We start from the raw sequence: 17,888 nt of genomic DNA, 5'->3' as shown, positions 1-17,888 counted from the left end.
CTGCAACCAAGTATCCTAATCAGTGAAGTAAGCAGGGTCCGAGGCACCAGTCTAGACTAGAAAAACTAGTAAAGGGACATCCCAAGGACGAGGGCTCCAGGTTCAGGGTAAGTCCAGATCACAATGTCCTGCTCTCTCTCATCCAGGTTCAGGGTAAGTCCAGATAACAACGTCCTGCTCTCTCTCAGCCTGAGGATGAGGCGGCTGCTCTTTAAAAAGTGTTGCTCCTTTGTGAGGTTGTAGAGTAAACCCATTTTATTAAACAATAAAGCAAAAACTCCTACTCCATGGTGTTCTGTGGGGCTACATGTCCTGTCCTGTCCCAGAGGAGAGTGAAATAATAGCCAGTCTACTGTCAGCTGGGAGCTACAGTACAGACAGAAGGGCAGCTGCAGTAATAACTGTTGAAAACTCTCAACCGCCCGTTAATTAATAAAAATGTAATACATATTCTCTTATTTTTGTCCTGGCACCTATCCTTACAGACGGGTATTTTCACGCCTGTTTCAGAGAGATGAGAGCCCAGCAGAGCTCAACAAGAGCGCGCCTCCACCCCTGGGGGGCCTGTTAGTCTATTTCCACGCTGCCTTTGTCCCGGCTCCTGTTAATGTCCTGATTCAGAGGAAAGCCATCGGGTACACTAAACTGAGGAATTTTAAGAGATAAAAATGTAACTCAGACAAACAAACATTCTTTATTCAAAAGTATCAAAAGTCAGCATATTTCACCTATCAACATTTCCAATGAGCTTCATTGTCAATTCTTGTGCAAATCCAATTTTGCTACTGTGGCAAGTTAAACAGCCATGTTTAAAATTCCTCCCACCGTTTAGATACTGTTTCTCTCTCTCTCTCTCTCTCTCTCTCTCTCTCTCTCTCTCTCTCTCTCCTCCCTCTCTCTCTCTCTCTCTCTTTTGTATGGTATGGCCAAAACTTTGATTGGACTTTAAAGCCTTAAACATTTGTAAAAACATCAGGCAAGCTCAGCATTTTCAGACAGTGTCCTGCATTAAATACACTTGGGGCAAAGTGGATGTCTCTTTCCACATTTAACTCACCAGTGTACAAGCTGATAAAGGCCGATAGTCAGAGCTTGGAAAGATATTTCTGGGTTATTTTTAACTAAGACAGTTGTAAAACGCTTGACGGATTTAACTCCGTCACTTTCAGAGCAGTCGACTGAGTTCAGCCGGCAGACTGCTTTGATTTGTCCATTAAATCTATTTATTTTTGCATTAATCGAGTTCATTTGATGAGATATTCCCACTCTGTAAAATATCCAGCTAATGGTTTGGAAATCTATTCAAATTTTGCATCCATCGATTCATTTTAGAATTTTCAAAGAGTAGGGACTTCGGGCAAGCAAGATATATTCCAGATATTCAGGGAAACATCCAATCTATAGAAATGGTATAATGTGTTTTTTTTTTTATCATAAGCATGATTGATGAGTTTATCCATTTAATTGTTTTTCTCGATAAAACAAATGGTCCTTGAAGGCTGCATGAACCTTGTACTTTGTAGCTCCGTGCGCCGCTGTGCAGCCCAGTCATCTGCAGTGATGTAGCCTTACCTTGTTATGATGGGGAGCGCTGGGATGGATATGCAAAGACCTCTGAGTTCTGAGTTCATCGTTGTAGAAATGCATTTCCCCATAGTTTAATGTGTTTGCTGATAATATTTATTAGAAATATGAGATGAGCCAGGTGAGGTGGCCAACCTGTAACCCCAGCACTTTGGGAAGCCAAGGCGGGTGGATGACTTAAGTCCAGAAGTTCAAGATCAGCCTGGGCAACATGGCAAAACCCCATCTCTACAAAAAAGAAAAAAATTAACCAGGCATGGTAGCGCATGGTCTCAGCTACTCGGGAGGCTGAGGCAGGAGAATTGTTTGAGCCCAGGATGCCGAGGTGTCAGTGAGCTGAGATCGTGCCACTGCACTCCAGCCTGGGCAGCAAAGTGAGACCCTGTCAAATGAAAGAAAGAAAGAGCGAGAGAGAGAGAGGAAAGAGAAAGAAAGAAAAAGAAAAGAAAGAAAGAGAGAAAGAGAGGAGGAAGAGGGAGGGAGGGAAGGAAGGAAGGAAGGAAGGAAGGAAGGAAGGAAGGAAGGAAGGAAAGAAGGAATCTGAGATGAATTTTTACTTTTGTGCCTCATTACAGAAAGAAAGACTCAGAGCTGAAAACAGGTTAGATGTATCTGGTATCATTAATGTTATCTGGAAATGGAAATCTCTGATAGCAGCTACCAGTCTGGCTCATTTTTTAAAGTTTTCAGCACCAGTCTAGAGGTAGTTACAATTATTTCCAGTAGGTTTTATCACTCCTAGGGGCAGACATAAGTAGTCCTTTTCCAATCCAAATCATCTATTTTGCTGTTTCAAGAGCTGGTTGAAAATTACCATGTAGCTATGAAAGAAACCGTATAAAACAAAACTTAGATATTAAATGAAAACACTATAAAAATCCAACATTTTCTTCTTTTTGGAACAAAAGCTGCTAATAAAAAAAGTAAATAGGGCCGGGTGCAGTGGCTCATGCCTGTAATCCCAGCACTTTGAGAGGCTGAGACGGGTGGATCACCTGATGTCAGGAGTTCAAGATTAGCCTGGTCAACATGGTGAAACCCCATCTCTACTAAAAAAAGAAAAATACAAAAATTAGTCAGGTGTGGTAGTGGGTGCCTGTAATCTCAGCTACTTGGGAGGCTGAGGCAGGAGAATCACTTGAACCTGGGAGGCGGTGGCTGCAGTGAGCCAAGACTGCACCATCACACTCCAGCCTGGGCAACAAGAGCAAGACTCCATCTCAAATAAATAAATAAATAAATAAATGGGATACTCTCATTTTTCACTTTGAAAAAAAAAGGTTTTTTCTTCTCAGATTTGGTGATCCAGGTAAACCCCAGTTTAAATGGAGTACATTGAAAAGCAGGTACATGAAGCTACCTAACCGTAGAGGCCCTCCACATATGGAAACTCATTTGATCAAACATTTCCAAATTCATGTAGTGCCATTTCCATGGAAAGCAATTCACCGTTATGTAAATCGTAAACAAAGAATTGGAATTAGGCAAATGGTGGCCAATAGACCTACCATATATTGTATTTAGAACTGAATTCGCTTATTTCAGTATCTGGACCCAGTGAACCCACAAAGTAGGAACTGGCTTATACTTTGATTTATTCATTTTACAAGTGCTCAGTTTGAATTTGATGCCCACGATGAGGTTTATAACATAATTAGCATAACCCTTTCCCTCCTCGAGGTGGTGGAATGCAAAAGAGCTAAGTAAACAGGAAACACCTATTAGCGGTTTTAGAGTAACCTGCAAATAAGCAGGGAAAGGGGCCACAGGTGAGTGCTCTGGGAATGCCAAAGAAAGAAAAATGACATGCAGTCAAAATCACAGTGGAAGTAACAACACTAGCCTTGAACAAAGGTAAGCTTGAACTTACCAGGAGGAAGAGGGAAGCATATTCTCATGGGGAATCCTAGGCATGGATGAAGGTTTCACACAGTGGGGTTAGTAAGCAGTCCAGCCTGAGTGGAGCAGAGGTCCTATTGTGAAGGAGAAAGAAGTGACCGCCTTCATGAGGGAGACGAGCTCACACAGGGGCCAGACGACTGGGGATTTAAATCTGATCCATTGTAGAGCATGGAGACCCTGGTTATTAACCAGAAAAGAAAATGACTAGATAAATTGTTCTGCAGGGTAAATTAGGAAGAGGAGGCTTTGAAGATAGAAAGATAAACATCCTATGAGCTATGATCTGGGGGAACTGGAGTGGGAGGACTGACTCTGCCATGCCCCACCCAGCATCAACTGCACAGAGGAAGGAGGGCTGAGGCCGGGCGCGGTGGCTCACGCCTGTAATCCCAGCACTTTGGGAGGCCAAGGCGGGTGGATCGTGAGATTAAGAAATCAAGACCAGCCTGGTCAACATGGTGAAACCCTGTCTCTACTAAAAATACAAAAATTAGCTGAGCGTCGTGGCGAGCCCATGATCCCAGGTACTTGGGAGGCTGAGGCAGGAGAATCGCTTGAACCGGGAGGCGGAGGATGCAGTGAGCCGAGATGTCGCCGCTGAAGAAGGCAGCCTTTCACCTTCCGAGCCCACATCGGCGCCTGCGCTGCTCACAGGAGCCTTCCGCACTTACCCGGGGGCCATCCGAGAGCCTCCACACACATTTGATGCCAGCAAGGACTGCTGGAGAACCACAAGAAACCCTTTTCTGAAGGAAATCCAGACACTCTCCTACTCTTCGTAGGGAATGGGAACCTTCAACTTTGATTCCTAAACTTTCCCAACATAAGTGACTTCAGTGTGGCTTTTTGGTTTTGTTTCTTAAGGCTGTAGAAGGACCATTCAGATACTTGGAAGGTTCCTTCTTTTTACCTTTTCACCCTGACACCAGGCATCCGTCTGCTAAGTAGCGATGATGTCCCTGGGCAGTCACGCCCAGCCCGTTCGTCTATCTTATATAATTAAAGCCTTATAATTTCCTCATCTAGAACGCTGTGTAACTCGTATCTACCAGACTAAAAATAAATCATAATAAATGCCCATAAAAATGGGGGGATGAAATGTGAAATTGATCCTAGACTTTCCCCATCCTGACCATGTGTTTATGGCACTGAAAGAAAAGTCCTTGAAATCCATCGGCCTTGATTTTTGTCATCCTGCCTATATCTCTGTGAATGATATTATCTTAAGGACCTGTAATGAAGTAAAGATAGCATAATAGTCTATATCATAAAAAACGAGCACACGATGAGCAGTCGGCTGCCCTCGGAAGCGCTACCCAGTTGGTTGCAGCGGCGATAGTATCTCCCATCACTCCCTCACCTGACCTCTCTGCGGATGACACGGGGCTAAAGTTCTTCTTTAGGGAGCAAATGCTCTGCTACCTCCTGCTCTCGCTATGATGACATGTGATGCTTGGACCTCTCTTTCTGAACCTTCCCACCATAATTTCTTGCACTTCAGTAGATTCTTCCTTTGATTTCTCTTTTTCAGGATCCCAGTATCACTTACGGCTTACATCATTTCGCTAAGTTTTCTCACCTCTCAAAACCTCAATTTTCTCCCCTGTGAAGAGGACCAATAATAGTATTTAGCTCATAGGGCTATTCTTAGTTTTAAATGACCTAATCTTTGTAAATGGCATTATTTGTTGTTGTTATCATTACTAATATGAGATAAGACAGCGGGAAGTAGATATAACAGAGACAGCTGGACTTAACCCTCTGTTCCTTTTTTGAAGCAATTGTTCATTGAATCACGTTGGCCAATAAGAAAAAAGATGAGCTTTTACTTCACAAGCTTGAATTCAGCTTAATTCAATGATGACTGAATCTATTGTTATAATTATCCAGTAGAGGGATACACTGATGGACCCATCTATTTTTCTCAGAATAACTTTTGGGTCAAAATAGTCATTAATCAGAGAAGACCCTAGCTTGCATTTTGCAGTCCTGACCAAATCATTGGAAATTGGTATGTAAAAAAGAAATTAACCCATATACTTGGTCTTTAAAAGCTATAGAGACTTACTGAAATAGCAGAATGTAATAGCATTTGATGTAGGGTGTCAATAAAAAACATGAGTTTTGCACAGTGTGCCCTTTCTTAACTAGCATTCATTACATAAACATTTCGTCTTTTCAGGTTTTCTTATAACTTGACACCTGATTTTGAAGCTTATGAGGTTTGCGACGTACTTTGAAGAATTACATAGTTGCTCTGTGATCATCTTTTCTGTTGAAATACGGGCATCCATTGAATAACTGTCATTTCTAATGCTTATTCCAAAGTTATGTTGTGATATTATAAGAAGGAATGTTAGATGAATAGGAACCAGAGACCATCCAAGTTTCAGTTTTTATTCAGAGGTAGTAACTCAGGTTCAGAGAAATTAAATAACCTGCCCCTAGTTAAATAGCTAGGGAGTTGTTGAACGTTGTGGCCACTAAGTTATTGAAAATTATATCTCAGGCTATTTGCCTTGAAGTCCAGGATTCTTTTCACTGTATCAGTATGATCCAATTGTTATTGTACATTTCACAGAGAAATGAATCTACTTTGCAGTTGGACAACAACAGTTGTTTAGAAATTGTCATTGTCTATCTGAGGGAAATTTAGATATTGATTGACTGTTAGTCCAAGATTCATGATATCTTCAAGTGACCAATGACCCCATTCAGGAGATGAAGACGTTTCCTTGAGCTTTTGGATATAGGATGGCTTAGTAGCCTAGTGCTTCAGTGACCCAGCTTCGGTGTCAAGAAGATAGAAAGAGAACGAGACATCCAGCTGGGAATCCAGGGCCTGCTTCAAAGCTTTTATCTTCAGAGGAAAGAAATCTTGTGAATTTCATTAATGTCAATAAGATCTGAGAAGATTTGAAGTGGTTAAGCCCCTGGGCATCTCCAGCATGCCAGATGCTGTGGTCATTGTAAGTTTTGGTTGAAAAACTATTGCAACTTTGATTCATACACCCATGAACCAAGACTTTGGAATATCCATTGTGAGGTCATATTTAAGGGAATGTGAGAACTTTCGGTTTCCAAGAGGACATGAAGTCAGCCAAGGAAGCAGTGGCTAAGCGTGGCCCCGACGCAGAAACGCCCAGGATTCCAAATGGGGCAACACACATTATGGTTAAGGAGGAGAAAAGATGAGTCCCCTCAAAGTAACATAGCAAAGCTAAAAAAAAAAAAAAAGAGTGAAAGAAGCATTTCTTTGGGATTCTAAAAGCAGATAACCTCACAGCTTCTCCCCAAAAGGCTCTTCTCTTACTCATTGTCAAAAAAAAAAAAAAAAAAAATGTTGTCCTAGGTTTCCCCGCCTCTTTCTTTTCTTTCTCACTCCTTCACCTCCAGAAAAGACCAGATTGGAATTCATAGCTGTTTCCCTGTAGTTATCCAAACTTTATGGGAGAAGACTCTTACTCTAAAACAGGTAAAGCTATTTCTATATAGTAAATTCGGTCCAAGCTAATCTCAAACACACACATTTCTGGCAAAACGAATGTTGACAATTTAATCCAGGTATTGAAACCATAAATATCTTAAAAGATAGGCCGGGCACGGTGGCTCACGCCTGTAATCCCAGAACTTTGGGAGGCCGAGGAGAGTAGATCACGAGGTCAAGAGATCGAGACCATCCTGGTCAACACGGTGAAACCCCATCTCTACTAAAAATACAAAAAATTAGCTGGGCATGGTGGTGCACGCCTGTAGTCCCAGCTACTCAGGAGGCTGAGGCAGGAGAATTGCCTGAACCCAGGAGGCGGAGGTTGCGGTGAGCCAAGATCACGCCATTGCACTCCAGCCTGGGTAACGAGTGAAACTCCATCTCAAAAAAAAAAAAAAAAAAAGAAAATATCTTAAAAGATAAAATATATCTGTAGCCTTCCTTTTCTCTTTTCTTCATTCATATTTTAAAAAAATTCATCCAGCCTGGGTAACAAGAGCGAGACTCCGTCTAAAAAAAAACACCTATAATCCCAGCACTTTGGGAGGCCAAGGTGAGTAGATCATGAGATCATGAGATCAAGACCATCCTGGCCAACATGGTGAAACCCCGTCTCTACTAAATATACAAAAAAAAAAAAATTAGCTGGACGTGGTGGCAGGCGCCTGTAATCCTAGCTACTCAGGAGGCTAAGGTAGGAGAATCACTTGAACCAGGGAGTTGGAGATTGCAGTGAGCCGAAATCGCACCACTGCACTCCAGCCTGGCAACAGAGCGAGACTCTGTCTCAAATTTAAAAAAAATAAAAAACTCAAAAGCAACCATTTCTAAACTCATATTATTATGAGTTATTTTTAATGACATCCTTCTTTTTAGTAATATCTGTTGAATAAATTTCTTTTGAAAATTTTTAGTTTTATTTCACTAAAATTGAGATGTCTGCTTTAAAAGTCAGTAAATACACACAGGAAGTTACTGTTCTGGTCATCTCCATCTTTGAACTGCTAAATCCAAGAAACACAAAGGGAAAATTTGGCCGGGCATGGTGGTTCACGCCTGTAATCCCAGTACTTTGGGAGGCCAAGGTGGGCAGATCACTTGAGGCCAGGAGTTCAAGACCAGCCTGGTCAACATGGCAAAAGAACGTCTCTACTAAAAATACAAAAATTAGCTGGGCATCGTGGCACACCTGTAATTCCAGCTACTTGGGAAGCTGAGGCAGGAGAATCACTTGAACCTGGGAGGCAGAGGCTACAGTGAGCCAAGATTGCACCACTACACTCCAGCCTGTGTGACAGAGTGAAACTCCATCTCCAAAAAACAACAAAAAAAGAAAAAAAAAGGAAAATGTATTCAGAATCATCCAACAGAAAATCTGTGCCGGTTTAGCATCATCAAGAAACATGATAATAATATATGCACTGGGTTCCACCTGCACATACCTGCCAAGACCTGAGCCAGGCCCCAGGGCTCACTTTCTCTCTCACCACAGCGGATGACATCACTGCAACCCAATCAGAAGAAAGGCAGCTTTAGCTGTGACTGATGACGTCAAAGGTTACAGGTCTTAACAGGTGACAATCCTTTCACTTGGGCATTAAAGCTCCTGAATTTTTTTAGCTTAGCATTTGAGAATCAAAAATATGCCTTTTCTGGTCCAGAAAGAAACTACTTGATTTATTCTGCCAGCATTTTTTTAAAAAATCCACTCAGTGTTGCTTGAGCGAGATGACCTGGCCCCAGTGGGGAATATATGGCAAGGCGATTTCTGCAGTCAGCTTGATTCCGATGGATGCTGGGTACTGAATCCAATGGATGCTGGGTACTGAAAGAGCTTCGATCTGGCCTGGGTTCACATTCAAGTGCCATGTATGCAAAGTGGCTACTCCAGACAGCAAATGCTCCACACACCAACGGCCAGAGAATACCCTAGACCAGTGGCGGTGCAGCTGAACCACGATGCCTCCGCAGCTATTTATTTCAGAGCCTTGGTTTTATGGCTGTCATTCAGCCTTGGACGTGCAGAGAGTCAGCTTGCCTGAGTCAACGTCTCGCGCTGCCTGTGGCTAGGGTGAACATTGTTCTATAAAGGTACTCATCGTGGATTTGTCTGAGAGAGCTGCTGATTCCTACAGTCATTTCTAGTGTAGCTATTGGGTACCTAGGAGGTAACACAAACCATTTTTGTTACTGAGCATGGCGAGTTGCATCATAAAATTCAAGCTGCCGAAAGCAGGTATTTAGTGTGAGGAAAGATTGCTGATGATAATTTTATCATCCCCTCAGTCACCGCTTAACCATTTCCTGATCCACTCTGGTGGATTTTAATGGAGTTTTCCAAGTTAGTGTTTCCTTGGAGAATGTCTGGTCCATTGCCTTCTGACAGCCTCCAGCTCTTCAGTCATCTCAGGCAGGACAGCGTGTGGGGCTGCGACCCTCCTCCCGTGGACCCAACAACTCTGCCGTCCCCAGTGTGGTCTTGCTGTTCCTTTGAGAGTGTGCCGCTGCCGCTTCAGCTAGGACATTCTCAAAATTACCAGAAGGGCTTCCTTCCTGAAATCGTGCCTGTTTAGCATTTTCTTAGCCTTTACAAAAAAGTATAGATAAAGTCCATAAATGACTTCATCTGTTTGGTATCAAATGAATGGCACTTCAGGCATGTTGAGTGAGCAATCTGAAGGAAGCATGTATTTGTTTTATTTTCCAGCGCCTTCAATAAGGCTTTCATTTCCAAATAACTCCTTTGCGTGTTACTGTTCATATAATGGCTATGTATTCACCATTTAAGAGTGTTGCCCCAAAAGCATAAGAGTGAGAAAAGTCCAAATTTGAGTTAAACTCTCATTGAGCCTCACGGTGGCTGTCACGCGTTGTCCTCCTGCTTTCTGTGTATCTAGGATCCCCGAGTGTCTGACTACAGCAAACCCTGCAGAGTTCGCTCAAGACATGGGGCCAGTGGCAAGCATAGCACCCCGGGAGACACACCGCATGTGGAGGCTCTGAAAGGAGTGGGGTGCATGGGCCCAGACGTACTTCTGTGGAGGAGAAAGTGACCCTGCATTCTATAGGAAGCATGGCTAATTAGGTTTCCTCAGCCAGATGGCAAGCTTCCCAGAAGGCAAGGGACTTTTTTGTGTCACATTGCCCTATAGCGCGGAGTAGATGCTTAGTCTACAGAGAGGACAGCCTGGGAGGGAGCTGCAGCTGCTGTCATGACCGATGGCGTTCTTCAGGACAGAGGAGCAAGGCCTCAGTGCACTTCCTGGCATGTGGGATGACCTCTCTCTGGTCACCAAAGCTGTCCTTCCTTTCAACGCTTTGCTCCCTTCACCTTCGATTTTTTTCCTTTCTCCTGTGATAGTCATAACTAAAGAAAGTCAAAGAAAGAATGAAGTTTGCACACAGTCTAGAATTGAAATGGAAGATACATCATCAGAATCCTACGTGAGCCAAGTCTCTCGCTGGTCCGTGTCCATGGAGTAGCGGATATCTCTGTGAAATGTCAATGTGTCAGGTGCAACTCCCCATGGTGGTGGACCTCGGTGACATGGTGTACAGCCCAAGCTGAGTTCTCACATCAGGAGGAGGCCATCACTCGATAAGAGACCAGAGACCGGGATAGCCACGTGTGTCCTAGTTCTGAACAAAATGGCATCTAGAAAGAGAAAGCATCCAGTGGGGACAGTTGAAGGAGGTTTAGATGAAAAATGAGTGTATGTATCATTCATGCTTAAACAAACTGCTTGCATAACCAAAAACATCAATATTCAAAGGAATGATTGCACTGAAAATAAATCTTAACCAAGAACAACTTTCAGGCAGTAGGTCGCATGCCCCTGTGTGCAGCGATCACCAAGAACAGAAATTAGATCCCTCCTTCTACGCTGCCTGCACATCCCCCTTTCAGAAGCACCAAATCTGGCTTAAATCATTGCTTTCATCCTGTTTGTTTGATTATAAATAAAACATACCTTTTCCATCATCCATGTATATTTTCTAGTTGCCAGACATAAAACCCACTCCTTGCTTTCTAAGTTGAAATGTCATTTTCCAAATTGGAATTGACAATTGTAAATAACTGTTTGAGGTTTATTTTTTTTTAAATATCCTATTCTCACAAACATATTTTTCAACAGTGTCATGTGTATTTAAAATGGTGAGTTCAAACTAATCACCTCAATGTCAGGCTCTCAAAACACTGACACTAGAGCAGGCTTGAAATGGAGGCCTCAAGGACGCACCTGCTTCTCAACACAGTTTGACCCTAAACCGTGCAGGGTCGTCGTTTCAGCGTGGAAAGTAAGGGCAGTGCTCCTTTTCTGGTCTTTTTCTACCCCAATGATAGGCCTTCTGCAACCACAAAAGATTCCAACTCCAACTCACTTTTTGAATAAGCAACTCTATTGTGTTTTGTTCTTTTATCGTTTGAGGTTGTACACTGTGGAAGAACAAAATAGCTACATAGTTTACTCACTCCTACGGGCAAACATTTTTTAAAAAGTGAGAACATGAGATAAAGTGCCGCTTGTCATCGCTGCCTTCCGGGGCAGTGGAAAAGCAGGTGCCTTAAGCTTTCCATTGTGCGCAGACCTTCCAGCCCTTTCCCTCCATCGGGAAAATATGTCTGTCCCCTGTTCTATTCAGTTCTTGACCTTCTGAGTAATACGCCAACAAAAGGCACCATTTATGAGTGACTAATGTATGTATCTTCGTCCATAAGGAACTTGATTACAGCCGCTGCAACTCAGCATCATCACGACGGTCTTTTTCTATCTGTCCTCCAGGGGTTTGTGCGCAAACACAGCCCACGCCACCTTCTCCCTAGGCCCACTCTTTCACGCTTCGGAGGAGTTTATCAGCTATAATTTGGGGGGGAAGAGGCATACAAAGATGAGCCGGGCTCTGAGGGGACATTCGTCCCTGCTTTGGTTGGAACCCTGGGAAGCTGAAGTTGTTCCTAAAAAGCGCGTTCTCTGCTGCTGACCTCCCCTGCTGCGTCTGAATCCCCTTTGCTTTTCATCCTGCCTATCTTCTTCCTTCACATCTTTTCTTTATACCTGAAACAAACATCAACAACACGTCCTCCCGACACAAGCTTCCTCCTCCTCTCTCAGTCCAGCTCAAGCCCTTGGTGGGAGGCTCCCCGCAGAGGCCCAGGGCTTCATCGCCCCCGGGCAGCCATTCCGCCTGCACGAGCTCACACCTCAGAGCACCGAGTCAATCTTAAGAAAGAAAAACAGAAGGCTGAGCAGGGTTGCTCACGCTTGGGATTACATCCCAGCATTTTAGGAGGCTGAGGTGGGTGGATCACAAGGTCAGGAGTTCAAGACCAGCCTGGCCAACGTGGTGAAACCCCATCTCTACTAAAAAATACAAAAATTAGCCAGGTGTGGTGGTGTGTGCCTGTAATCCCAGCTACTTGGGAGGCTGAGGCAGGAGAATCGCTTGAACCTGGGAGGCAGAGGTTGCAGTGAGCCGAGACTGTGCCACTGCACTCCAGCCTGGGCAACAGAGTGAGGTCCTGTCTCAATCAATCAATCAATCAATCAATCAATAACAGAAAAGCTGATGGACTTCAAATGTATGTCTGCTTACATGTTTGTTTTTAAAGAAATCGTATGGTTGTTTTGCTCAAAAACAATAGGGCAAGAACCCTTTGCTTTAAAAATCTTATCTCTTGTTAATCTGGTATATTATTTTTGTTTTGTCTGTCTGTTTGTTTGTTTTTGAGACAGAGTCTCACTCTTCACCCAGGCTGGAGTGCAGTGGCACGATCATGGCTCACTGCAGCCTCAACCACCTGGGCTCAAGTGATCCTCCCACCTCAGCCTCTCGAGTAGCTGAGACTACAGGCCCATACCACCATACCCAGCTAATTTCTAAATTTCTTTTATAGAGGTGGGGTCTTGTGTTGCTCAGACTGGTCTCAAACTCCTGGTCTCAAATAATCCTCCCACCTCAGCCTCCCAAAGTGCTGGGATTACAGGCATGAGTCACTGTATCCGGCCTCTCTCTCTCTGTTTCTCTCTGTCATTCATATATACATATAATTTTATTCCATATATTTGAATATGTGACATGATAAAACTTTAAATAAATTTAAATCCAGCTTTCCCTGTGACAGCACAAAGACACGTACGATGAGGAAGGAAAAACCCACCTAATCGCAATGGCTGTGTGAACCATTTTAGGCTCATTTATTATGAATAAATGACGTGCTACAGTTGTGTGACTGGAAATTTGTTTTTTTTTCTGAAAATTAGTAATATATCTGCCTGCCTTCACCCTCGCCAGAAGAAACAAATAAGGATAGCAATTTATTTTATGTATATCACAGAAGACAGTGATATTTCTCTAATAAGTTTCTGGAAAAATCAAGCAAAAGAACTGCTTATCTATGCTGTGTAGGACTGTAATTGTTATATTTATTCTGGTCTGAACCATTACTAAATCTTTTTTAAATGTCTTAAATAACTAAGGAAGGATAAAAGGTTGGAAACACCATTTTTCCCTCGATTATTTTCACATTCGAACAAGATAAATATTGTGGGTCTACACTTGAAATATAAATAAATAGAATCCTTTCTCTGGAGAAATGCACTTTTTCAAGTTGCACTGAAGGTCCCTGGCCCCGAGGCACCCTCTGGGCCTGAGCTGTCGCCCTCGTCCTATTGGGTCCTCCCAACCCACCTCGTGGGCTTTCCTCCCACCATAGATAAGGCAGGGCGCACTCATGACTTGCTTCCTGGGAGAATAAATGTCGCTGAAGGCCTTGGACGTCTGGGAGTGGACTCAACAGGGCACGTGATGACTGTCGCTAGGAAACAGTGCGGATGATCAGGCTGCTGGAATCCTTGTCTTCTCCTTCCTCCTCACACCTCTTCTTCCTTTGTAGCTCCCATTTCTCTTCTTAAAACTTCTTGTTCTGTTTCCTTCCTCCTGCCTTTTAGTGAGGAAAGGCTCTCCTGGTAGCTGTGTTATTTCTCAGCTCTCTCTTTCCTCTTCACCAATGCCTACTTTTCTAAAAGCTGAAGTGTCCAGATTTTTTTTTGAATCTGACTTTCTGCCAAAATTCTTTAAATAGTCCAACCCCCTTTATGCTCCAACATCCTGCAGCTCATTGGTGCAAGAGAGAATTGGACAATCTTAAGTATAATGGTTTCCTTACAGTCAACGAAGAATGTTATTCCAGTTGACAATGTTTTAAGTCCAGTCATGATGGCGGTTCTCACTTTCACATAAGTGTTACAGGGACACACTAGCTTGATACTGGGGTGACGAAATCATCTGTACAAGAAACCCCCATGGCACAAGTTTACTTACGCAACAAACCTTCACTTGTACCCCTGAACTTAAAATAAAAGTTAAATAAATAAATAAATACAGGGATAAGTAAAGAATCTGAAGTACTGTTATTGCCATTTTGCCATTTCTCCTAAATTTCCAAATAAGAGTTTTAAAAAAAGAGAGAAAAGAAAAGAAAACAATGTGGAACGTGTCCGCGCAGAATGGAAGCTAAGGGGCCCCATTTCTGTCAGGCTCCCTCACGCTTGGCAGTTCCTCCAGCTTGGGTGCAATTGCATATCTCTTTTCCGAGTGATTTGAGATTGAGTTTGTGGTCTAGAGGCTCTCGGCCATAGGTCTCTGGCCTTGGAAGGCCACAGTAGGAATTGCTTCCCTCGTGCCACCTGAGAGGCAGCTGAAGTGGTCGCTTCCAGACTCTGACTCCCTAGACTTGGGGACTCCGAAACTAGCAGTGGCACTAACTCCCCACAAAGCCCTGACTGACAAATAGCTGTCATCCCAGCACTGAGTGGTCACTCGGGAGCAGCCAGGGGAGGAGAAGCGCTTCCTCCTGTCCCACTGGAATGAGCCAAATGATTTCAGGGAACTGAACACTTGGATCACTGGGACTCGGGAGAAAGAGTTTGCCATGTATTCAAAAGCAGCAGAGATGCAGGGTTGGGCTCAGCCACATTCCAAAGCAGATCCATTTTAAATCGCACAAGCAAACAGCCTGAGCTCACAATAGATCGTTCCTTCTAACTATGCCGTGCTGTGAGTGTGGAAAACTCAAGGCCCAAGAGAACACTCTGTATATAATAAATCAAGAAAGAGAGTCCGTAACTTGGCATCTGTCTTGTAACTGTGATTCACTCACTTTTGTTTACTCTGTTATGCCTTTATTTTAGATTATTTTTCACCAGCTCCAATCTGGGACTTGGTGTTTTTATATAGTTGTCTGCTTTTAAAACTCCACAAAATCATGTAAAAATGTTGCATGTTTGTGTCTCCTAATAAGCATTCAGATAAATTGCCTAGACTGTGTAGGACTTTTCGGGAAATTGCAGAGAAATAACTGGCCTCTTTGTGTGTCTGCATGCACCAGTGAACTCGGGAGACGGCATTGACTACGGCCAGCAGAGGAGGGAGAACGTCGGTGACTTGATCCAGGAGACGCTGGAGGCCTTTGAGCGCTACGGAGGAGAATATGCCTTCATCAACATTAAGTACGTGATCCCAACCTACGAGTCATGCCTGCTGAACTAACAGTGGCAGCAGCTGGGACTCGAAGCCTCCCGTTGGTGTTGGGATCCTCTGTCTCTGCTGCTCTTAGCATCTCATTCCTTGTGACTTCCACAGCTCTCTTTTCTACAGCTGCTAAAATAGTGGCTTATGGGCCACTGGACTGGTAGCCCTATTGAGAGCAAGGCTTTCCAATACATAAATAGTGCCTGTTTCTTCAATTACAATAGTGTACTGTGCTTATTTGTTCTATGAGAAGAATTGCTTCTTTATACAGCTCCGACAGAAGCAGGAGTCCGAGTTAAACCTTCAGTTGTATAGACAATAAACTATAATTTTCATACGCAGTTCAGCAATTGCTGTTCTGTATGTGCCTGCCCTGAGGGTGATGTCAGAGTTCGTAAGGGAAGGGTTTATGCTGACTGCTTAATAGGTGTTTGTCATGGAAGAAAAGCAGCAGTTCAGCAGTGCCTCTCTAGCAGCTGTGCGGAATAATGTGCTTCGACATCCAATAAAACTGTTGAATCTATATTCCAATTACAGCAGGAAATTTTTGCAGCCCGTTATAACCTGGGCTACAATTGTAATTAATGCTCCTAGCCTGCTAGTGATCTGGGCTTCGGGAGCTTTTCAGTTTATATTTGGATGCAGGTAGGGGAAGACTGGGGAGAGGACGGGGTCAAGGTTACGTGTGAAATGTCACTTTGCAAACATGTTTGAAAAAAAAACAAAAGCTAGCTTGAATCCTCGTCTCTCCACCGTATGGCACACTGCCTCTCAGGACCTGGTGGGTTATTGACAAAATGTTATCCAGCAGTCTGTTTAGGGCTTTTAATTATTTTTGAAAATGACTTCTATGTATCTGAATGATTGCCCCTTGAAACAGATCAGAATTTTTCCTTGGCAACTCTTCTTCTTTGCTTCCTCTCACTGGTTGGATGACTTCTCGTAGCACCACGCAGTGGTGGTAACCTGCCTTAATCTGTGGATGTCTGCTTCTAACCGTGGGGTTTTATTGAGACCAAAAAGGAAAGGCAAAAGGCCAGGCATGGTGGCTCACGCCTGTAATCCCAGCACTTTGGGAGGCCAAGGCGGGCGGATCACGAGGTCAAGAGATAGAGACCATCCTGGCCAACATGGTGAAACCCCGTCTCTACTAAAAATTAAAAAAAAAAAAAAAAAAAAAAGCTGGGCACGATGGTGGGTGCCTATAATCCCAACTACTCAGGAGGCTGAGACAAGAGAATCGCTTGAACCCGGGAGACGGAGGTTGCAGAGCAGAGATCATGCCACTGCACTCCAGCCTGGGCAACAAAGAGTGAAACTCCATCTCAAAAAAAAAAAAAGACAAAAGACACACACATTTTCATTCAATTGAAAAAGAAAAAAGGTGCCCAAAGAGAAGAGCAACTAACTGTAAGACAGTCAGCCCTGGATCAAGGCTCTTCAGGCACATCAGAGCGGGAGCTTCGGGCATTTGAAACTTAGCCCAGAAAGCTTCATCAAGACGGAACACTGACTCTGCACACCTGAGAAATGCTGTCACTGGTTAGAAATACATAGCCTAAAGTATCTCTTTCCTGTAGCAAAGTGCAATTTCTGCATAAAAGTGAAGAAATGAACTGTTGTTTCTCCACGCACTAAGCGCCAGCCTCACTATCTCAGGCAAAAGTTTCTAAAGGCAAACACCAGTTTTGAAAACCAGCTCATTGTTCTTTTCCCCTCATTACTGTCTCAGCCTGTGAAACCTAGCATCTAAGGCGTGGCCGTCCTGTCTCTGTAGGCATTTTCTAGGGTAAAGGGAGAGGCAAACTGACTTCGACGCACGATATTCAGTAAAGGCACAGTTAGAAGCAGACATCCACAGATTAAGGCAGGTTACTCTCCAAACTATGAAATTCAATTGCATCCATCAGCTGGCATCAATGATACAATCAAAGGGAACGCCAAAGTCCATAAGGTTATTAGTTAGGACCATGGCTTGCTGGCATCTTCAAAAACTGGCACTGGAAAGGCTCTGACCCGGCTCTGTTGGGACACACAGAAGCAGCCCTGGCCGCTCACTCTTCGTTACGCTCATGAAAACTGCTTGGTAGGAACAGGAAGACCCGGCCACTTAGCCAAGAGCCCTAATTTTGGAATTAAAACATCAGGCTTTGGCCAGGCACGGTGGCTCACACTTGTAATCCCAGCACTTTGGGAGGCCAAGGCAGGCAGATCACCTGAGGTCAGGAGATGGAGACCAGCCTAGCCAACATGGTGAAACCCAGTGTCTACTAAAAATACAAAAATTAGCCAGGCCTGGTGGCAGGCGCCTGTAATCCCAGCTGCTCGGGAGGCTGAGGCAGGAGAATCGCTTGAACCCAGGAGGTAGAGGTTGCAGTGA

The 17,888-nt window shown here is 43.8% G+C and overlaps 1 protein-coding gene across 1 annotated transcript in view; it reads left to right on the top strand.

Moving 5' to 3' along the window:
• Window positions 1-16,039, top strand: part of PACRG (parkin coregulated) — a 593,065-nt gene extending 577,026 nt beyond the window's left edge. Inside the window, exon 5 of the mRNA XM_012451086.3 lies at window positions 15,366-16,039. Within this exon, the coding sequence (XP_012306509.2) occupies window positions 15,366-15,526 (161 nt within the window). The 3' untranslated portion in view covers window positions 15,527-16,039. The remainder of the gene's footprint in view (window positions 1-15,365) is intronic.
• Window positions 16,040-17,888: the final 1,849 nt, after the last annotated feature.

The sequence above is a fragment of the Aotus nancymaae genome, unplaced genomic scaffold (genome assembly GCF_030222135.1).
Source record: "Aotus nancymaae isolate 86718 unplaced genomic scaffold, 86718_ANA_hifiasm-v0.15.2.pri h1tg000040l, whole genome shotgun sequence".
Lineage (NCBI taxonomy): Eukaryota > Metazoa > Chordata > Mammalia > Primates > Aotidae > Aotus > Aotus nancymaae.
The sequence above is the reverse complement of the archived record's forward strand: the minus strand, read 5'-3'. Positions and strand labels throughout refer to the sequence as shown.